Source organism: Podospora bellae-mahoneyi, chromosome 7 (genome assembly GCF_035222275.1).
Source record: "Podospora bellae-mahoneyi strain CBS 112042 chromosome 7, whole genome shotgun sequence".
Lineage (NCBI taxonomy): Eukaryota > Fungi > Ascomycota > Sordariomycetes > Sordariales > Podosporaceae > Podospora > Podospora bellae-mahoneyi.
Genome location: NC_085886.1, coordinates 2,539,150 through 2,560,338, shown reverse-complemented (window position 1 = coordinate 2,560,338; position 21,189 = coordinate 2,539,150). Strand labels below are relative to the sequence as shown.

Below are 21,189 nucleotides of genomic sequence, written 5' to 3'. Positions count from 1 at the left end.
GTAAGAATGGAAATCTTTCGAAGGGGCAATCGCGTCTTGGCGGCTTCCACACCACGCTAAACCGCCCCTAACCCTGGGCGATCCAAGCGTTTCACAGCCCAACACCAGATCGTTGCCGCTGGATGTGATGACGCTCACATCAGTTAGTTGGCCACTCATCAAGCAGGTATAACTTGACTTCCCAGTACCTATCTCATGTTGCAACTGAGGAAGCAAGTCATATCCGGTCATTGAGTACACACCCGAGTCAACAATGGCGTTTCCAACCATCAAAGCGCTCGAAGATTGCGCCGACTTCTCCAAAACGGTGGAGCCGTTTATTCCCCAGCTTTACACTCTGCCCAGCAAGGTGCTCGATGTCATTGCACGCCGCGAGGGTCTCCTGGACCTCTACGCAGAAACAAACCCACTCATATCTGGATTTGCCATCTCGATAGTGCTGGGTGCTATCTTCCTGGTTGCCGCCGAGATCAACCGCAACTATTCACAAGTTGACCGGGCATGGAGTTTGTTGCCCACCATCTACATTGCCCACTTCAATGCCTGGGCCCGTTTGGCAGGAATTCCCAGTCAGAGACTAGACGCTGCGCTCTTCTTCAGCGCTGCATGGAGCGTAAGTTACACCGCCGATCATGGGGTCAGCTCAGAAGTGCTAACAACATGATGAAGGCTCGACTCACCTTCAACTACTGGAGAAAGGGCGGCTATAGTGTGGGATCGGAAGACTACCGATGGTGTGTATACTCGCAAGTCTTTTGACCTTTATCACGGCTTACTAATTCCGGGCAGGGAAATCATCCGTCAATATGTCCCCAAAGCTGCCTTTCACGTCTTCAACTGGACCTTCATCTCCTTCATCCAAAGCATCCTGCTTTTCGCCCTCGCAGCCCCCGCCTATCCCATCCTGCTGGCATCTCAGTTTGAGCCCAACCTGACCAGCTCCGACATCGCATATACGTCTGTCGAGCTCTTGTTGATCCTCACGGAGTGGATCGCCGACCAACAGCAGTGGGAGTTTCAGTCTGCCAAGCAGCAATACCGAAAAACCGCCAAGGTTCCGTCAGGCTTCAAGCGAGACGACCTCGATCGTGGCTTCATCACGACGGGCCTGTGGAGCTACTCGAGGCATCCTAACTTTGCTTGCGAGCAGACCATCTGGTTTGTCCTGTATCAGTGGAGTTGCTATGCCACAAGGAACTTGTACAGTTGGGCCGGCGTGGGTCCTTCCTTTCTGATCATGCTCTTTCAAGGGTCGACGTGGCTCACGGAGCTCATCACGGCGGGGAAATACCCAGAGTATAAGGCGTATCAGAGACAGGTCGGCATGTTTGCTCCAACTTGGATCACGGGCTACAAGGTACCGCCAGCAAAGGCACCAAAGGTGATCCGCACCAGCGAGATCGCCAAGCAGATTGAAGAGAAGGAAAGACGGAAACAGAAACAGAAACAGAAGTGAGGTCTGTGTCAGAGGTCGGTATATGCAACCTTTCTACTACGAGACTTCAAAAGTAGATTGATGGGGGCACAGCAGCCGTCAGGGACGGGCCGGTCCAGATGGCCAACAATTCTGCATCTTGATGCCCGTCGCGGACGAGACCCGAGCCCAACAGGGCTGCAACCCTACCGTTTAGACGAGCGGCGGCAGATGAGCTGTGTAGATGAGATGTGGGGAAGGGTGGTGCGCAGGGGATCTTCTTTCAGGTGGAACATGAGAATATTATCGTTAATCACAGTGTAAATTACCGACCACGCCTTGGTCCACCACTTTCCGACTCAGGTGACCAGAGCTCATGTCCGTATTCTTGATTATCCACAGACAATTTACACAGAGAGAAACAAAAACAAACGAAAAAAAAAAAAGAAAAGAAAAAAAAAACATCAGGCATCACCACCTTGAGGCCATATTGGGCTGGGAAACCAGCTGAAGATATCCATTTCAGGCATCGTTTTTCGCCAAAGCACTCCGGCTTTTAGCGGCTCCCTGAAATGGTGTGAGCATCCCACAGATCTGGACACGAGACAGGGGCCCTCCCACGCTGCTAGCGGTGACGACCCGCTAGTTAGTGCGGGATTCCAGAAGGTCCACATGACCAAACTGGGTGAAATTGGCTCTTTTTTCAACGCTACCTCGCGTGCTGGACTTGCATGCAGCTGCAGATTGGTTGAGCCCCGTTTGAAACGTGGGGTTGGAAGCCAAAGAGACCAGGCCCATCTTCAATGCCCAAGGTGTGTGTGGGGGGTTCACCGTGGAGGAGGGCCATAACCACAACAAATGGGAGCATGAAACTGTGAAAAAGAGATGTTTATATCCACCAGGCCCGCCTGACCTGACCACCCAGTTGGTCTTGTTGTCCCGCTCTTCGCCGATTACCTCAGGCCGTTAGTGAACAACACAGCGGTTCCCAGAATAAGCAAACCCCCAATTTTGATAACCCCCCGTGAATTTGACATAAAGGGAGTGGAGATGGATCATCACAGGAGATGGGGAAAATCTGGGTGGACTGGGCCCTCTCCGCAGTCCGGACCCTGGTCCTAGTCCGGTCAGAGCGCGGGAGAGCCTCCCCGACCACCACCACCACCGGGCATTGGTTGTGACCAGCGGGTCGGGCGGACATGAAAGAGGGAGGAGAAGAGGAGGATGTTTGTTTGTGAGGGTATATATTACGGCAGCTGCCTTGTTTTTTCTTTTCGGTTCAGTCTTGATGTCTTGAACTCGTCACATTGTTGTGTTATTATTCCTCGGTCTTTTGACTCTTCTCGAACAAAACGTGAATATCTCTCAGTGAATAATATCTCGTCTTTCGAGTCACAAAGCAAACATATTCACTTATTATTCATCCCACCTTGTCATCTGAGCACCTCAAGCTTTTTGACATCAAACCACCTCCATCACCCTCCGAGCTCAAATCCGACGGTGTTTACGACTCGAGCACAGTTGCCCGCCAGTAGCTCCCGCCACAACCGTTCATCCCATCCGCGACCAGCAAAGTCACCAAGCCCTCGAGACCTACCAACTTCCCCGCCTGTCTTCACCGGCTCCCTTCGCAGGCACCGCTTCTTTCCACGTTTTGTTCTGTTGTGGAACCAGCCGAGTTAGTAGCGCCTGCAAAGAGCACAAAGTTGAATCAAGCTTCACTCGGCCGTTTGCTCTCTTGCCCAGGGAAAGACCCTGAAAAGAGTCAGGGGGGAATCCGGTGACAGCCAGCAAGGAGGAAAAGGCTTATCTTAAGCTTCGCGACCAGCCCAAAAACCCCACAAAGGGACCGACGATTTTCACTTTTTGGAGCAACAGAAACCCAATTCATCCTACCCATCAACCCACCGACCTTTTTAAAGAGCAGCTCATCTCTTCACATTCTTTCAAAATGGCAGCCTCCTCGTCCTCAAACCCCAACCGGTTCTCCTTCCGCAACCCGTTCCAATTCTTGATTTCCTCTTCTTCTTCGACAGACAACGACAGCGGCAACAAGAAGGAAAGCAGCAGCAACAGCCGACCAACCAGCAGAAGACTAAGCAGACCCAGCTCCCCTACTTCCTCAAGCTTCTGGTCATCCCTCTACCGAAAAACATCCTCTACCTCAACCAACACCGCAATGTCCACCACCACCACCCCCTCCGCCATGTCGGACACCACCACCGCCGCCACCACCACCGCTGCCACCCCACCAACCCTCTCCTCCTCCCCCGCCACCTCAACAGACAGCTACTTTCCCTCCGTCACCACCCCTCCCACCCCCACCGACAACAACAACAACAACAACAACAACAACAACAACAACAACAACAACCTCAAGCCTGCTGCTACCCTCACCCAATGCCACAATTGCGGCTCAACCACCTCCCTCGCCATTCCTACCGCCACTCCCCCCGCTGCACCAAAGAGGACAGCCACAACCCCCATAATTCACATCCAACCCCCCGTCCCGGGCCGCAAGCAAATCAGAGTCGACCCCCTCTCTACCCAATTCCCCAAGCCGGCCGCCGAGTTGAGCGTGGAGGAGCTCCTGGCCAGGAAGCCAGGCCGGTGGACGCTGACGCAGTGGGTGGAGAAGCAAAAGCTGGTTGATCAGCAAGAGGAGGAGAGGGAGAGGAGAAAGGTGCAGGAGGATGCCGAGAAGAGGAGGAGGGAGATGGAGGAGGTGAAGAGGGAGTTGAGGGCTTTGGCTAGTGGGTTGTGATCAATCATCGTTTGAAGGGCAAAAAGGAAAAGAAAAAGAAAAAGAAAAAGAAAAGAAGAGATTGGATAGAGAGGTTGCGAAACCTGGAAACTACTGGATCGAGATTTGGGTGGGTGGGTAGATGGATGGATGGATGAATGGGTTGCAAAGCCCGCCGCCGCAACTGGATTCTGAAACTGGATGGATGGGTAGATGAATGGGATGGGATATTTGCGTTGGATCGTTGACACGGAAAATTGGCGGGTCTATTAATACCACAACACACAACAAGCGGCGGGATTTGTGGTATTTTGCTTTTTTTCTTTCACTGTCTCCTGAGAGAAAAAGGGCATTCTATAGCGGGCGTTAATTTGTCATTTTGTTTCGAGATATCTGGGTTTGGGCGTGTAAAGGGATGGGGCTTTGTTTTTCTCTGTAAATGTGTATGTTGTATAACCAACCTACAGAGCAGAAACACATGATAAAAAACATGGTGTGATAAACCAAATTTGTCATTCGTAATGCTTGCTGCCATGTGACTTTGTGCTTTGCGTGTGTGTGTGTGTGTGTGTTTGTGGGAAGAGACCTTGACCTTGACTTGAGACGTTGGACCTGAGACGAACTATGCGCTTTGAACTCGGGTGGGGAGCAAGGTACTTGCTGGTAGGTTGGGGATTGGTTTTAAGAGAGTCTCTTGGACAGGGTAACGCCGTAAACAAGGCTTCCGATAAAGGTGCCTAGGTTCAGGAAGCTGGACACGCCGTGGAGGATGCCGAATTGCTTGTTGAGGGCTTGCATTTCTTGCGAGTGGGGAGGGGAGTCCCAGGATTTTTTGCCGTCTTTCTTTTCTGTTTTTTTTTGTGGCATTAATAATTACCGAGTGATATATGTAATTGTAGGCATGGAGTACACATACCCTGGAGCTTCCTCTCATCCATGACCTTGGTCGTGAGAGGACCGACGAAGGCGAGGTTGGCGAGGGCGGACACAAAGGTGGCGGTGACGGGGACGAAGGTGGAGTAGCGGTTGGAGGAGTGAAGGAAGCCGGTGATGCCTCCGGTGATGCCGAAGGGGTTTTGGCTGGCGGGGTAGGTGATTGCTAGGACGAGGGGGAGGGCGGTTTGGATTGTGAAGTAGATTGGGAAGAGGGAGGACATGAGGGAGGAGAACTGGGGGCGGGGGAGGACGCGGAAGGAGACGATGCCGCCTACGAAGGTGTGGAAGAAGGTTGTGCCGAGGAGGAAGCCGTAGCTGAGAGGGGGGGGGTTAGTTGAGGGTGATGTATGTGGTGAAGTGGTGGGGAGGAGTGGTGGTACCTGATGATGTGGTACGGGGCGGGGGAGAAGAAGCCCATTTTGAAAGTTGTGAGGTTTTGGTTGTAAGGATAGGAAGGAAACTGCTAAGGAGATACAGACAGCTGAGGTCAAGACTCTCTGTGAGGGGCATGATCTTATCAATCAATCATTGTGCAGCTCAAGCGTGCACTTGGCTGTTGGCCTTTGTGGAGAAGCTGGTGGTTGGGGTCATGGCCCGTGCGTCTTTTTGTTGCAGGCACGAGGGTTTAAATGCTGGGTGACGCGAAGACATGTGCCCACGCGCGAGAGGGAAGGCAGCAGCTGCCATCCCAGACCCAGATCAAGGCGCGTGGGTCCTTTGGCGATGCTGCCTGGAGATCGTGTCAACGACCATTTATTCGAACACCTGACATTGAAATTCGTCTCAATTCTTCCATTTTCACTCCAGTTGATGAGCAAAAACACACAGAATGGCCGACAAGGAATCCACAGTCTACGTCGTCGACCTAGGCGAGTCAATGGCTGATTGCCATAACGGCCGCGTCGAATCTGATCTCGATTTTGGTATGCGCTATGTTTGGGACAAGATTTCAGATACCGTCGCGGCAAGCAGGAAGACGTGGACCATAGGTTTCGTTGGCTTCAACACCGATGAGACAGAGAACGAACTCGCGGATAAAGATAAGCTCGAGGGCTACGATAACATCTCTGTGTTACAGCCCATCGGCCCCATGAGCATGACGGAGCTCAGAGAATTGCGCTCCAAGGTCCAGCCGTCCAGGAGCTATGGTGCCGATCCGGTTTCCGCTATTGTGGTGGCACTGAAGATGCTTGAGAACTACAATCCAAAGCACAAGATCAAGCGGAGGGTAATCCTTGTCACCAATGGCGAGTCGAGCATTGATGATGAAGAGCTGGACCACATCGCTGCGGTATTCAACGAGTTCAAAGCTGAACTGATTGTGATGTATGTTTCTGTTTCCTGACGACAAGAGACAGCGCCAGACTGATATTCTTTTAGTGGTATCGATTTTGACGACGCTGACTACGGCTTTAAGGAAGAAGACAAGTCTACTAACAAGAAAAACAACGAGAAGGCACTTCAGCAACTGGTGGAAAAGTGCAATGACGGCGTATTCGGCACCATGCAACAGGCCGTGGATGAGCTGTCAATACCTCGGATCAAGCCAGTACGACCATTCAAGGCCTATGATGGGCCTTTGACCCTCGGAGACCCAGACAAATATCCTAGCGCCATCAGCTTCCACGTGGAGCGTTACTACAAGACCAAACGCGCTTCCGCGCCATCAGCAAGCACCGTCGTGGTCAGCAACAATAACGGATTCAGTCAATCACAGACCTACAAAGACGAAGATGGGGATTTTGAGATGGGCGGAGCCGAGTTCTCCGGTGTCAAGCAAATGCGCACCTACAAGGTCAACGATCCCGACGCCCCAGGAGGCAAGAGAGATGTTGATTTTGAAGAGCTTGCAAAGGGCTACCAGTATGGCCGCACGGTGGTTCCGTTTGGCGAGTCCGACCTGTCCATCACAAAGTACTCGACCAAAAAGTCATTCACCATCATCGGGTTCATCCCCTTTGACAGTTACAATCCCTTTATCAACATGGGCGAAACGGGTCTGATTGTGCCCCAGAAAATGAATGAGGAGGCCGAATTGGGACTTTCGGCATTCATTCATGCTCTCTACGAGGCTGACTCGTATGCTGTTGCCAGATATGTGCAAAAGGATGAGGCTGCAGTTCAGATTCTTCTTCTCAAGCCCAACACTGGTCTTGAGGATGAGTTTGAGTGCCTTTACGATGTACCTCTGCCCTTTGCCGAGGATATCCGAAGTTACCAATTCCCGCCCTTGGACAAGGTGCTTACCGTGTCTGGGAGTGTGCTCAAGGAGCATCGACTGTTGCCAAACGATGATTTGAAGGACGCTGTGAGCGACTTTGTTGACGCAATGGATTTGTCGAACTATGATGTTGATGAGGATGGGTATGCTTTTTGCTCCATGTATCCCGGCAGTCTACTAACATGTCGCAACAGAAAACCAGTAGACTATGCACCCGTAGACGAGGTGTACAACCCAATCATCCACCGGATGAACCAGGCCATCCGAGCCCGGGCTGTTGACCCAGACTCGCCCATCGGGCAACCAGCCGAGATTCTGTTGAGGTACTCCAAGCCTCCAAAGAAGCTCCTCGAGAAAGCCAAGCACGAAATCGGCAACCTGATCGATGCCGCAGAACTCAAGAAGGTTCCCGAAAAGGCCAAAGGTCGCTTCGGCAAGAAAGACGCCGTCAAGCCCCTCTCCGGCCTTGACGTTGACTCCCTCCTTGGCGGTCAACCCAAGCGCGCTGCCATCTCTTCAGAAAACGCTATTCCCGAGTTCAAGCAGATGCTCGCCGCAGCTGAGGACGACGAGACGATCGAGAAGGCAGTCAAGCAAATGGGCGAGATTGTTCGGAAGCTCATCAAGGACAGCTTTGCTGATGTGTTTTACTCGCGGGCTGCTGAGAATTTGGGAGTTATGAGGGAGGAGTTGCTTGGGTTCGAGATGCCAATGCTGTACAACAAGCTTCTGAGAGCGCTGAAGAAGAGCTTGCTGAGTGGTGAGCTGGATGGTGACCGGAGGGAGATGTGGTATAAGCATATTGTGGGTGGTGGACTGGGGCTCATCACGAAGGAGGAGCTGGATGTTTCGGATGTGACCGAGGAGGAGGCTAAGGCTGTGAGTACACGGATTTTCCATCCTGAATGAGGATTTGGGCTAACATTGGAATAGTTTGCGAAGTGAGAATTGGTGAGCATGGAGGCATGATGTTGTAATGATATTTATTTGTGGAAGATCGATGGGATCTGGTCTAGGCAGTTTCGGTGAGCGAGGAGTTTTTGGTCGAGTGTGAAATTACTCGCCCTCTTTGTTGCAAACACAACCTGAATATTGCAGAATCTGAAGGTAGCAATTATTTCAGAGGGCAGAGGGGTCTAAAATGATTGAGGTACGTGTAAACTTTGGGCACTGGGAAAACCTTAGTTAGCTAGCAGTCACATGTCCAAGTTGTTCTTCATCCTGCTTGCCAGCATTCTGTTGTATAGAGTGTGGTCGTGAAAAAAAGTCGAAAAACTCACCGGTCAAACCCAGAAGGAGGTGGCCGGTTACGAACACCTCGGTGGTTTTACTTCGAATCGAACTCGGGGGACATCGGTTGCAAGCCCCCGGCGGGGGGGGGGGAGGGGTTGACAGCTCCAGTATCCTTACCATTTGACCTGATCACAAGGGCGCCCTGGCAAGGATATTAGAGCTGTTGGAAGGTGTGTGGTTGGAATGGTATATATACTGTGTCTTGCTTCTGCCTTCATGTAGAGTGGGAGTCGCGCGAAATGGGAGGGGAGCATGATACGATATTACACGCGATATTTCCATTTTTTTTTTTCATTTTTATATTACAATTATATTGCCTATCTTCTACAGCTAGTGTTTCTCCCCTCGAGGCCATCTTCTTCGAAACTGGTAATCTTCATCATCGAGCCTGACCCCCAACTTCTCGTCGGTCATGTCATACTCCCAGGACTTGAACGCTTCCCATTTCCACAAGTTGAGAGCAGAACCATACCATCATCATCATCATCATCATCATCATCACTCTCGCGTTTTACTCGCTTGTCTTCCCCGGTTTGGTCCGTCTCCCGGTCGTTTAGTATCTCGTTTTCCCCAGCTCGTCGGACCAACCTGCCCCAAACAGTAAAGTCGTACCTTTTGGGTCTCTCTGGTATAGACTCCCTCTCTGAATGATAGTCCTCCGTCGGGAGATTGTAGGCATCCCCTCTCAAGATAATAGTCTGGTTCTGAATCATCCTTCTTGTCTGTAGGGCAATATGGACTGCCAAACGTGAGGTGGATCTTGCCGTGGAACATGACCTCGGCGTTGGGCTTCCCGTCGCCGGTCATGAAGATGGGGGACAGGGAGTGGTATTCTCGAGAGGCAATCCTGTAGCGGAATGGTACGTCCGGTTGCGTCTTGAAGCGTAGATCCAACCACCAGTTATCCGTAGCTCGGTGCCACGAGTTCCGTACTTGTCTCTTATGAACTTTTCCAAGCGATGGCTTACATCCTTGAAGTCCCATAGGCCGCTGTTTCCGGTTTCTAGATCTGTGGGGTGGGTGTCAAAGTACGTGAACCATCTTGCGCTACCGGTGAGGTTGCTGGACTGGGCGAGGAAATCGGTGACGAACTTGTTGATGCTGTCTTTGTCTCTGTTGCCCATTTTGATCTGACCAGTGGGATTATGTTGCAGGATGAGGGAGAGAGTTAGATGTCTGTGTGAGAAAGGGGGAGAAGATATGATTCTCAAAGAAGGCTTGGTTTGTGTACATGAGGCAGGGGGGGGTACATGTCTTTCTCAGGGTTAAGTATGGGTCATCAGGGTTAATTGCGTCACTTTCTCAGAGGTTTGGTCTTGCAACCTAACGGATTGCTCTTCTCTCTCTTCTTTTAACTGTACACAAACAAAACAAAACCAAAGCAACATGAATCCAATTACTCGCAAGCCGGGGATTGAAATCCCGAGTTTTATCTTCTACTTCTTCGCCATATCGGACGACCCCAAACGAATGTATGAGCCCTGGCTCGACTGCTTCACTGAAGATGCCGAAGTCACCATGGGCAAGAAGGTTGCGAGAGGTCGGGAAGGTGAGCAATGCCTCCCTGCATACATATGTTGGAAGACATAGGCTAAATGGACTTCCAGAGCTACGGGAGCTGAGACACGGCATGTGGAAGGATGTAAGGTCAAGAAAGCACCACGATTTCAGCAACTTCTACGCCGCTGCTTCTGATGCATTTACAAAGTTCAAAAGGGAACAAGGAGAGGACGAGGTTGAGGTCATGTTCAGCGGAAAGGTTACTTTGGAGGTGGTCTCTGGCGAAGGGCCTGAAACCGAGCAAAAGGTGGTGGATTGGGCGGCGCAGGGCACGTTGGTTCGACAAGACTGGGAAAGCGAGTCTGGAGGAGCCGAGAAGTGGAAGTGGGCGAGGTATAGAGTTTGGCTGCAGAGTTGAGACAGTCTGACGAGGTTGACTTCTCAGCATATCGTATAGAGGATCGGGACAACGTGGATGACTTGTTGGGGCAGACTCCAAACTCCACCGCCTCTCTCTCCAACTCGGAGTTGTTCATGTGGCCCTGCTTCTGGCTTCTCCACCTTTCCACGCAAGTATTGGCTTGTCGGTGTAAGGGTGGTGGCTTAGTAAACCTATGGTGTATGCAGATGGAATCTGGCAGAAGACAGAGTCTGAGTGAGAGAGATGATTCTTGAGATGAACCCGACTGGCAGGTGCATCGTCGGTCATTTGGGAGGAATGTAGTCGTTATGGACGAACTCAACTGATAAGATATGACGTGCTGCGGTGAGTCGCAGGTGGAGTCAGAGGGGGAATGCACTGGGCGAAAGGCGGGGTGACCAAGAGGGTACTTGGTCGACTCATGCGGCATCGGGGGGATCACCACTTGCTTGATGGTTGAAACAACAATGCCGGGTTGACATAGGTAACGGTTATTGTTACCGATTTCCAGTTTTTGCACTTGACCAAGTCACCAGTCCTCTCATCCGTCATTACGGTACAGTGCTCCAATCCGAGCCCTGAATGCATGATGGATGACCTTGACCACGGGCATTATGGAATGACGTATGTACCTAGGCAAGGACTGGAGGCCCGGAATCAAACGGGGCTGCCGGCACTGCTTGGACACACACCTCAAAATAACCCGACACTTTCCAGCTCTCACGTGGTGTATTTGCTTGACACATATGACACCCGCCCTTTCTCTGGGAATTCACAAGTGAGGCGGCACTGCACAAATACCGTCTCGGACCGCAGAGCGCGTACAAGATAAACCCCGCCATTTGCTGGGCTTCTGGCTGATAGCGTGGTAGCGCTGGGCTTATCCCATGCTTATCTTGGGGTTCATTGGCGCTATTCCCGTCAGGGCTGAAGTACCCCAGCATGGAGTGGATTTCCCTTGCTGCAGAACCCCACCAGCCCGCGCAAGGGACCGAACCACGAGCCACACACCCCCCCTCCCCCCCTTTCCTAGGCCCTTGTGCTGCACCCGGCATTCACAGGAGCGCCGTCTGTCAACCTTGACCCCAGTTGGCTGTGGCCGTCTTCGCTCCCCGTCGAGTCACGGCTGGTCCAGTCCATCTATCCAGGCACGGCCAGTTCATCCAGCACTGGCTATCCGTACCACACACCATAGCTAGGACGGTTATTCCATCCATCGTCTTGCATCTCTTCTTCTTTCTCCTTTCATACAACACTAGATACCAACATCAACACCAACCAGAACCACCACCACAACCTTCTTCTCTCTTTCTAGTCTTCTTCTGTTATTCCCTCTTCCTTTACTAGTCTCTTGATAATACACCCCACTGCATGCTGCATACTACCTCTCTACCTTATCGTAATACTTATAGAAAAAGGCTGGCTTTTTGTTTCGCCCGTGTCAGAAGACCTCACACGCTTCCTGTGTTGGACAGCGCCTCTCTCTGGGATCTTCCGCTCCTTTCTTTGTCCCTCTCCTCTACGACCGACACTCCGACCGACCGAGGCGCCTACGCCATCGTTGAGCCGTTGATAGTCTAGACAGCCCGAGCGCGCATCTACACTACAACCAACACACAAAGAGTCACCCCGAAGCACCTGTCATACTTCGATCGCAACTCCCTGTTGCACGCGTACATACACTTGTCAGCAACGACCGAACAGATATCGAGACTACCGCCGGTGCCTTTACTTGAATACATACTGTTCGCTTTACTGCTGATATACCTTAATTACCCTTCGGCCGGCACCTTCTTCGTCCAAGCGTTGAGGGGTGTCAGCTATCTCGTTACGCGAGCGGTATAACTGCTCGCTTGACTTCTGGGTCGCCATTCATGCCAGGTCTGTGTTTTGTCATGCCCTGATGGTATTGGCTTGCATTCTGCCCATGCTCTCAAATACCCCTGAACCCCCCTGTGTTGTTCTACAGAGCGCAAGCTAACTGGGCGCATCCAAAAGTCTCCAAGAAAGACCGGAAGAATGGCAAAGAAGGCGGCGGAGTGGTCGCAGCGGTGACAAAACAAGGTGCCAAGTTCACGTGGGTTCCCTCTACCCTGGTAAAGAAGAGCAAGAGCCTGGACACAGGAAGCTGGAAAAGGAGCGATTCGGGAATCTAAGGACCTACAAGGCTGACCACTTTAATTACATCAGTAATGGGAATGGCACCGGCACCACTAAAGGATCATCCAGTGCCTCACCTGTGATCTCTCCAGAGATCAAACCAGCTAGTGTCTCGTCCAACGAGAACCCAGTTGCGTCGCCCCTCTTGGATGCTGCCTCGACGGCATCATATGCGACGAGCACCTCGTTGAACACCAGGGAATGGACTCGGGGGATCTCCGCAGGCATGGCCGGTTCCCCGGGAAACCTCATCAGCTTAGTCGGCGAGTCTCCGCCGACGGCGCCTTCCTCCTATGAAGATCCCCGCGGCATCCCGTCAGGCTGGTCCTCGCCGAGACCCTCGGTGGGCTATCACCCGCCTTCGGCCTCTCCCCCGCTTGCAGGAAGACGTCCCTTGAGCTTCCACGTGGACAACAACTATTATTCGCCTCCAGACACCCACAGCCATCTTGGATCGATCGCGGCAGCCAGGCGCGGCTCCATGCATTCCAACTACGCCCATAGAGCTGTTTCGAATCCGCCTTTGCCTCATCAGCCCCAGGCTCATTTCTACGGTGCCCCCGAAATCGACCTTGACTCACAGTCGCATTCCGGGATGAAGGCGGGAGAAAAGGGCTACTATTGTGGATTCGACACCCTTCCTTTGCCGAATACCGACCCTGCCAGCAGCAAGTCCAATGTCGTCCTTGCCGGCTATGAAGGTGGCCTCGAGATCCTCACCGTTGGAAAACGGGAGGTCGAGACTGTTGCTAACCTGAAAGGGCTGCGTGGCGGCGTCTACCATGCCAAAATCCTTCCCTGGATGCCGCATGAGTCGGATCTTTTCCCGTTGGTCGCAGTCGTTATTCATGGGCCGAACCTGCCCGCGCCTGCTCCCGCTATCAATGTGGAAGGCGATTATGATGCGGTTTCTGCCGAAAGATCGGAGGCCATGACCAACATCACGAGCCCTGACCCGTCCTCGAGAGAGAGCGTCACGGGCAGTCGCCCGGCGCCCGGATTTGCCGAATCTTATTACACCTCTGTAGAGGTCTACTCTCTCAAGACAGGCCGCCCGGTGAGCGTTCTTCTCGAGGCGCCAAAGGTGCCCCTCAAGATGCCCATCACAAGCGCAGCATTCAAGGCACCTCCTCCCACCGGTGCCTTCCACATTCATGCGGAAGGCGGCAGTATTGTGGTGTCGTCGGGAGTTACCGGAGAATGCTGGATCTATCGGCAGGCACCCGTCGTCGCTGATCAGCCGCTGCACTTCAGATGCCACGGCAAGGTTTGGACGACTCTCCAGCAGCCGCTCAAAGGAGAGCCTGGCCAAGAAAACGAGCGAGGCCGGTCACCAGTTCCACCACGACCGAGACCTCAGGTTGCCATCGTCAGCGTCAGTTCCAGATGGATGGCATACTGTCCTGCTACGCCGTCCTCACAGATAGCACTGCGTGCTTCGGTTCCCGTTCTCATTCACGGCCGCGCCCCTGGGTTGACGTCCGTGACTCCCCCTCAGCTGCCCCAGGCGAATGCGGATCTCGACCTGCCGCTTTCCGAGAGCGTGGTCAACAAGCTCATGCGCGACGCCACGCAAGAGCTGATTCAAGGTGCGAAGTGGGTTGGGAAGCAGGGCTTACAGGCTTGGAACAATTACTGGAACCCCCAGCCTTCCCAGACACCGAGGTCACCAACACAGGCCCCTCAGAACTGGGGCCTGGGCGCCTCACCACCTCAGTTCCCTCCCACACATGGTGCTGTGACGCCACCTGTCTCCAAAGAGCCAGGTCTTGTGTCTGTTTTGGACATTGATAGTCTTGGGCCATCCAGCAACCTCCATCCCGTCACTACGTTCACCATTCCTCATGGGTGCAGCTTCCTCTCACTATCACCTTCAGGGCTTTTCCTGTTCAGCGCGAGCAGCAAGGGCGACGTCCAGACGGTGTGGGATTTGATGCGGGTTCAGAACACCAAGTCATCGCCTCTCCAGGCTACTGGCTCACCTGTCGGAGGTCCACGTGTGCGTCAAGTTGCCCAGTTCTCGCGTATGACGGTTGCTCGTATTGTTGAACTGGCCTGGACCCAGCCCCATGGTGAGCGTGCTGCCATGGTCACTGAGCGCGGCACCGTTCACCTTTTGGATCTTCCGTCGGGTGCCTTTTCCTGGCCGCCTCCGCGTCGCCGACTTCCCGAGGAGACCAAAGCTGCTGTTCCAGAAGGCTCGACTTCGGCTGTTTCGATGGCAACGAACGCCTTGAGCTCTGTCCGGGAAGCCGCCCGCCCGCTGATCAATCGCCAGCGTCGGAGCAACTCGAACACCCCAGCCTTTGCAGGTGCTGCAGAATATGCTGCTCATGGTGGCAAGGTGATTGTTCACGGCATCAGCCACTCCCTGGGCAAGACTGGAAACGCAATCAGCCAGCTCAGACACACCGGAGACAACAGAGTTTCATTGCCAAACTCTTCCGTGCTCCCCGAGCCCGGTTGCGTAGCCTGGGTCGCCAAGCGTGACCGCTCTCTCTCTGTCTTGGGAGGGGGTCAGGTCAGAGTATTCCAGAGCAAGAGGTCTGGTGCCCACGGCAAGCGGGGACAGCGGCTCTCTAGGTACACAGATCATCAGCTCCCGTTGCTGCCTGACGACTCCATAGCTCCAGCGGTGAAGCGCATTTTGGATCCCGATGAGTATTTGGATTTCTCCGAGCGGGACCTGGACCCCTTCAACAACACTCTGGTGCTGAACCAGACCAAGCCTAGCTTGCGGGCCCGGTATGGCGGCGTTGAGTCGTCTATTCCCCAGGCCGAGATTGAGTCCAGCGCCCCGTACCAGCCTTTCCACACCGACAGACGCATCGCCTTGTATGAGATGATGTCCTCCTCCAAACCCAAGTCCTTGGAGATCACATCCATTTTGGCCGAGACTCAGTTGGAGGACACTCAGACAGAATCATCAGCACCGCGCAAGAAGAAGGGCAAAGCCGCTCGTGCGACTCCGCCCCCTGTTGAGGAGGCTGCTGCTGCTGATGAGGCTGCTGCCGCTGATGAGAACGACGCCGATGATACCTGGGTGTTTGGCCTGCCGATCAGCGCCACCAAGATCGATCTCGGTCTGCCCCATCTGCCAGAGGACGAGTCATTCAACATTGACCTCGAAGCCTCGCGTGCATTGCCCGCCTCGGCGATGGAAAGGGTCCTTTTCCGCGGGGATGACGACACGCAGATCGTGATTACCACAAGACGCAGACGGGGAGCAGGTGGTTCGGGGAATGGCGAGGACGGGTTTTTTGAGGATGATTGCGAGGTGTTGGATTTTGCTGATCAGCGGGTTTGAGCAAATGAAGCGAGGAGTTTTTATTTTGGGAGGGGAGGCGGGGGGAGGAAAGGGATTTTATAGATGGGTCAGCAGCGGCAGCAACATGCGGGAGTTGAGACCGGGTTTGTGTTGCTTTTGTGTGTTGGATTAAACATCAATAACTACTACTAACTCTACTCTTGGGGGTTGGGCGTTTGGGTAGGTTTGGCTTTTGTGTCTATTTCGGACAGAGGGGTCAGGCTTTGGGGGTTATGGGTTGGGTTTGGAATAGGGGCCTGTTACTGAGGAGTGACGGCGAGTGGAGGGTGGGCATGATAACAACAACAACCAGAAACCGACAAACACCAATCAAGTAGGTAGTTTTTGTCCCGATGAAAACGAGGATGAAAGTGAGTAGTCGGAAATTTTTTTTTTTTTTTTTTTAGTTGGACATTGATCCTCAATAAAAAAGGATGGTGTTTGACAAATCTTTTTGGGTTCCAATATGAAAGTGATTATGTGGTGAAGGGAGGAAAGGGAAAGGGATAAGGAAAGGCCGATATGGACTGTGATATTGAGGTGCTGATGCATCAACAAGTAGCGGGTTTAGCTCAGTTGGGAGAGCGTCAGACTGAAGTCAACTTTGGTAATTTATAATCTGAAGGTCATGTGTTCGATCCACATAAACCGCACTCAGCCTCTATTCTTTTGGAGATTTTTGGTAGTGGTGTGGGGAGCACGGAGGTATAGTAGTGGAGTTGGGGAAGAGGGCGGTGATGGATGGGATATCCCAGCAGCTTTGTACGAGAGAGTGAGTATTGACATGGTTTTTGATATAATGGCCGACAAATTGCATTGGTTAATATGAGACAATATGTGGCTCTTGGTGTGTTTTGATCTTGCTCTTCTGTTGGAGGAGCAAGAGTAGGCAAGGTATTTTATTAGTCTTTTTTCCTTTTTTTTTTTCACTTTCTCTCTGTCTCGTTATTTCCCACTTGTTGCTGTTGCTGTTGTTGTTGTTGTTGTTGTCCCAACAATATGGTTGTGGTGTATTATGGATAGATAGATCCCTTCCTTTTCTCACGAACTGCCTGCCACCCTGGGCTAAATCAACTCTTCACAGTGATAATGGCCTCCTCCTCCTCCTCCTCCTCCAACAATACAAAACATATAGCGTAGTGTTTGATTCAAGACTTCTTCTTGGCCGCCTCCTCGGCCGCCTTGGCGGCCTTGAGGGCCTTTTTGCGGTTGGACCTGATCATGACGATGGAGAGGAAGGAGCCGACGACGGCGGAGCCGAGGAGGACGAGGATGACGGGGAGACGGATAGCCCAGACGCGGGGGGGGAAGAAGTTTTGGAGGGGGTGGTCGGAGTCTACGAAGGGCTGTTGCGTTTTTGGATTATTAGTCATGGGTCTGGGTGAGGGGGGTAAAGAGGAAAAGGGGAGAAGGAGGGGAATGAAGGAAGTACCATAAGAAGAGTCCAGATTGTGTAGTAGAGGAAGACGGCGGAGGCTGCTGCTAGCATGGCGAGGCCGGTGAGTTTGTCGAGCTGGAAGATTAATCAGTGTTAGATAGGGCGGGTGGTGGCAAAGGGGGGGATGGGGAGGAAGACAGACCATTGTGAGATTGGGAAAATAAATAAATAAGGGGTGTAAAGGAGTGAATTGAATTGAATTAAACGTTAAATCGTCAAGGTTGTTGACGGTGGTGGACGAGGCAAGTGGTGGTGGTGTGGATGGTTGGTGGTTGTCGCAAAGTTCGGGACAGCAACGCTGAAGCTCAGTTCCACGGTGGCCTGGCCAGTGGCGCGTCAGGGGTTCGCGTTTTCTGGGGGGGGGGGAGCTTCCCGGCAGGCAAGAAGAGAAAAGTAAAAAGTGGGGCCAACGGTTAGTGCAACTGTAGGTGCAGGTTGCGCTTGAGGACGGAAACTGTTGCAAACACAGCCTTGTTAAACTTTCCATCGGCAACGAATTGTCAAATCGACATCGCTTTTCTGCGAAACTGAGAAAATAATTGGCGCGCGAGAGTTTATCAGGGACAAATCATTGGAAAACACGCGTGTGGGAAAAAGAAAAGACGATGGCGACACCGGAGAGGGAGGAGAGCGCCTCGATTACGCGACAGGTTGAGAGGTCGCCTAGTCCACGCCAGTCGAGGTCAAGATCGAGATCGGTGTCGAAATCAAAATCGCCGACGCCGAGGAGAGAAAGGGAGATGTCACAGGATTCTCGAGGACGATCGCCGACGCCGAGGAGAGATGGAGTTGATGAGAGGTCGCCGTCCAGAGAGTCGGGAGAGCACCGCCATGAGGAGAGGTCTAGATCCAGATCACCGATGGAGAATGGGGAGGTGCACTCACGCGATGCTTCCCCTCAGAGATCCCCGACGCCGGCCCATTCCCGCCGTCAATCTCCAGCGCGCAGAAACCGATCCTTCTCTCCACGGGACCGACGGTCTTTTTCGCCGATGGACAGAGATGATGAGCGCCGCTATCCGATTAGGGATCGGAGCCCCCCTTCGAGACATCATGGCCGGTCGCCGCCTCCGAGAAGACATTCCCCACCCCCTCGCCGCGATGGGCCGGATCGGTACCGCCCTGTTCCTGTTGCGCCGGCCAAGAGAGACCGCACCCCCCCTCCTCCTGCGCCGCCGGCGAAGACGGAAGAGGAAAAGCTTGAGGATATGAGGGCTGAATACCAGAAGCTGCTCAACCTTCGCAGTCAGGGTGTGTATTTGCCACCGCAGAAGCTGCGGGCTTTGCAGGCTGCTATTACGGACAAGACGAGCAAGGAGTATCAACGCATGGCTTGGGAAGCGTTGAAGAAGTCGATCAATGGCTTGGTCAACAAGGTCAACACGGCGAATATCAAGTTTGTGGTTCCCGAGCTGTTCAATGAGAATTTGATCAGGGGCAGAGGGTTGTTTTGTCAGAGTCTGCTCAAGGCGCAGCATGCTAGTTTGCCGTTTACTCCTATTTACGCTTGTCTGGCTGCCATTTGCAACACGAAGCTGCCGCAGGTTGGGGAGTTGTTGGTGAAGAGGCTGATTATGCGGTTCCGGAAGGCTTTCAAGAGGAATGACAAGGCGGTTTGCTTGTCGAGTACCATGTTTATTGCGCATTTGGTCAACAATCAAGTTGTTCACGAGAACCTCGCGGCGCAGATGCTGCTGCTGTTGCTGCGGAAGCCGACGGACGACAGCGTGGAGATTGCGGTTGGGTTGATGAGGGAGGTGGGGTTGTTTCTGGAGGAGATGTCGCCTACGATGGCGCACGCCGTGTTTGATGAGTTTAGGCGCATCTTGCACGAGGCTGATATCGACAAGAGGACGCAGTACATGATCGAGGTGCTGTTTCAGGTCAGGAAGGACAAGTACAAGGACAATCCGGTGATCAAGGAGGAGTTGGACCTGGTGGAGGAGGAGGATCAGATCACGCACAAGATTGGGCTGGATGAGGATATCAAGACGGAGGATACGCTGAATATTTTCAAGTTTGATCCGGATTGGGAGGCGAATGAGGCCGGGTATAAGAAGTTGAAGGCGCAGATTTTGGGAGAGGAGAGCGGGAGTGAGGATGAGGATGGGAGCGGGAGTGAGGAGAGTGATAGTGAGGAAGAGGAGGAGGAGGAGACAAAGGCGATGGAGATCAAGGATCAGAGCAATGCTGATTTGGTCAACTTGCGGAGGACGATTTACCTGAGCATTCAGTCGAGTGCGGATCCGGAGGAGGCGGCGCATAAGCTGATGAAGTTGAGGTTGCCGGTGGGACAGGAGCCCGAGTTGGTGTCCATGATCGTGGAGTCATGCGCGCAGGAGAAGGTGTATCTCAAGTTTATGGGGTTGCTGGGAGAGAGGTTTGCGAGGCTGAATCGGATGTGGATGGAGCTGTTTGAGGAGTCGTTTATGAAGTACTATACGACAATTCATCGGTACGAGACGAACAAACTGAGGAATATCGCGAGGTTCTTTGGGCATTTGTTGTCGTCGGATTCGATTGGGTGGCATGTTCTTTCGATCATTCACCTGAACGAGGAGGAGACGACGTCGGCGAGCCGTATTTTCATCAAGATTCTGTTTGAGGACTTGCAGGAGAATATGGGCACTGTCAAGCTCAAGACGAGGTTGTCGGAGGACATCTTGAAGCCGAGCCTGGGGGGCCTATTCCCGCACGACGAACCGCGCAACATTCGCTTCTCGATCAACTACTTCACTTCGATCAAGATGGGCTACCTCACCGACGAGATGAGAGAGTTCCTGCAGAACATGCCGAAACCAGCGCTGCCGGCACCAACTGCAGACTCAGACTCGGAGTCAGTGTCCAGCTACTCATCTTATTCGTCTTACTCTTCTCGGTCTCGTTCTCGGACACCACCGCGCAAGGCCATCAGCAGGGGCCGGTCTCTGTCTCGCACTCCGCCTCGTTGGGCGAGGGACGATTCTTACAGCCGTAGCAGAAGCCGCAGCTATTCTCGTTCCGTTTCTCCCAGACGATCTATTTCTCGTTCTCCCCCACCACGTGCTGGCCGCCGCGACAGCCGGAGCCTTAGCAGGGACCGCAGCATGAGCAGAAGTCGTAGTAGGAGCTGGTCACAGTCCCCTCCGCCACGGGCTCGGAGTCCTGGGGGGAATGCCAGGGATAGGAGCTTTTCACCGCCACCCCGCCGTGGCCGCAGCCGCAGCCGTACGCGCAGCATGTCGTATTCGAGATCTGGCTCTCCAGTTGCTGATCGGTCCACGGCTGTCAAGCGGAGGAGAGATGATTCTTACTCTGTTAGTAGAAGCCGGAGTAACACTCGGGGTTCTCCTCCTGCTAGGAAGCAAATGCGGTATACGCGCTCGCCCTCACCTCTAGGGCATCCGCCTAGGAGTCGGGATGGGGATGTGAGGAGACGGTCGCCTTCAAGGTCGAGGTCGAGGTCTGTTGGGGGTTATGGGAACAAGAGGAGGTATTACAGCAGTTCGAGATCAAGGTCTAGGTCGCCGGTGGCGAAGAGGGGGAGGGTTTAATAATCAAAGGGGAGATTGTAAATTGCAGATTTTGGGAGCGAGAGTGCTGGGGGGTAGAGATAGTTTAAAGCATTGAAAATAGCACTGGGATTCTGAGGATGACTTTCATCACATTCTTTGAGCACTCATGTTCGCTCTCTTGGGAAACCCTTTGCAATACTTGCCTGAGGTTCCCCCCATGGCCTTAGTTTTTGAGGTAACACGACAGGCAGAGTTACTGGTC

The 21,189-nt window shown here is 53.0% G+C and overlaps 9 protein-coding genes and 1 non-coding gene across 10 annotated transcripts; 6 read left to right on the top strand and 4 right to left on the bottom strand.

Moving 5' to 3' along the window:
* Window positions 1-42: 42 nt before the first annotated feature.
* On the top strand, window positions 43-1,708 carry QC761_709270 (uncharacterized protein). Its single transcript, XM_062882480.1, has 3 exons — window positions 43-613; window positions 670-734; window positions 790-1,708. Exons 1-3 carry the CDS (start codon window positions 254-256, stop codon window positions 1,454-1,456), a joined length of 1,092 nt encoding a protein of 363 aa, XP_062728527.1. The 5' UTR covers window positions 43-253; the 3' UTR covers window positions 1,457-1,708.
* A 1,657-nt stretch (window positions 1,709-3,365) lies between these two features.
* On the top strand, window positions 3,366-4,178 carry QC761_709265 (uncharacterized protein; the record flags this gene model as incomplete). Its single annotated transcript, XM_062882479.1, has 1 exon — window positions 3,366-4,178. One exon carries the CDS (start codon window positions 3,366-3,368, stop codon window positions 4,176-4,178), a length of 813 nt encoding a protein of 270 aa, XP_062728526.1.
* A 105-nt stretch (window positions 4,179-4,283) lies between these two features.
* On the bottom strand, window positions 4,284-5,601 carry QC761_709260 (uncharacterized protein). The gene is made up of 3 exons (XM_062882478.1): window positions 5,474-5,601; window positions 5,074-5,408; window positions 4,284-5,005 (listed from the first exon to the last, which is right to left on the bottom strand). The coding sequence occupies exons 1-3, from the start codon at window positions 5,509-5,511 to the stop codon at window positions 4,839-4,841; spliced, it is 540 nt and encodes a 179-aa protein (XP_062728525.1). The 5' UTR covers window positions 5,512-5,601; the 3' UTR covers window positions 4,284-4,838.
* Window positions 5,602-5,686: 85 nt separating this feature from the next.
* On the top strand, window positions 5,687-8,667 carry YKU80 (ATP-dependent DNA helicase yku80). Its single transcript, XM_062882477.1, has 4 exons — window positions 5,687-6,419; window positions 6,474-7,457; window positions 7,509-8,193; window positions 8,248-8,667. Exons 1-4 carry the CDS (start codon window positions 5,923-5,925, stop codon window positions 8,257-8,259), a joined length of 2,178 nt encoding a protein of 725 aa, XP_062728524.1. The 5' UTR covers window positions 5,687-5,922; the 3' UTR covers window positions 8,260-8,667.
* Window positions 8,668-9,017: 350 nt separating this feature from the next.
* QC761_709246 (uncharacterized protein) lies at window positions 9,018-9,731 on the bottom strand (the record flags this gene model as incomplete). The annotated part of the gene is made up of 3 exons (XM_062882476.1): window positions 9,018-9,321; window positions 9,356-9,546; window positions 9,576-9,731. The coding sequence occupies 3 exons, from the start codon at window positions 9,729-9,731 to the stop codon at window positions 9,018-9,020; spliced, it is 651 nt and encodes a 216-aa protein (XP_062728523.1).
* A 226-nt stretch (window positions 9,732-9,957) lies between these two features.
* QC761_709245 (uncharacterized protein) lies at window positions 9,958-10,911 on the top strand. Its single transcript, XM_062882475.1, has 2 exons — window positions 9,958-10,156; window positions 10,215-10,911. The coding sequence occupies exons 1-2, from the start codon at window positions 9,994-9,996 to the stop codon at window positions 10,523-10,525; spliced, it is 474 nt and encodes a 157-aa protein (XP_062728522.1). The 5' UTR covers window positions 9,958-9,993; the 3' UTR covers window positions 10,526-10,911.
* A 417-nt stretch (window positions 10,912-11,328) lies between these two features.
* On the top strand, window positions 11,329-16,028 carry QC761_709240 (uncharacterized protein). The gene is made up of 3 exons (XM_062882474.1): window positions 11,329-12,409; window positions 12,527-12,605; window positions 12,719-16,028. Exons 1-3 carry the CDS (start codon window positions 12,403-12,405, stop codon window positions 15,993-15,995), a joined length of 3,363 nt encoding a protein of 1,120 aa, XP_062728521.1. The 5' UTR covers window positions 11,329-12,402; the 3' UTR covers window positions 15,996-16,028.
* A 528-nt stretch (window positions 16,029-16,556) lies between these two features.
* Window positions 16,557-16,648, bottom strand: QC761_0109330. Its single transcript has one exon. It is a non-coding gene; the product is annotated as a tRNA-Phe (tRNA).
* Window positions 16,649-16,783: 135 nt separating this feature from the next.
* dpm2 (Dolichol phosphate-mannose biosynthesis regulatory protein) lies at window positions 16,784-17,739 on the bottom strand. Its single transcript, XM_062882473.1, has 3 exons — window positions 17,576-17,739; window positions 17,428-17,508; window positions 16,784-17,341 (listed from the first exon to the last, which is right to left on the bottom strand). The coding sequence occupies exons 1-3, from the start codon at window positions 17,576-17,578 to the stop codon at window positions 17,144-17,146; spliced, it is 282 nt and encodes a 93-aa protein (XP_062728520.1). The 5' UTR covers window positions 17,579-17,739; the 3' UTR covers window positions 16,784-17,143.
* Window positions 17,740-18,038: 299 nt separating this feature from the next.
* Window positions 18,039-20,966, top strand: CWC22 (pre-mRNA-splicing factor cwc22; the record flags this gene model as incomplete). Its single annotated transcript, XM_062882472.1, has 1 exon — window positions 18,039-20,966. One exon carries the CDS (start codon window positions 18,039-18,041, stop codon window positions 20,964-20,966), a length of 2,928 nt encoding a protein of 975 aa, XP_062728519.1.
* Window positions 20,967-21,189: the final 223 nt, after the last annotated feature.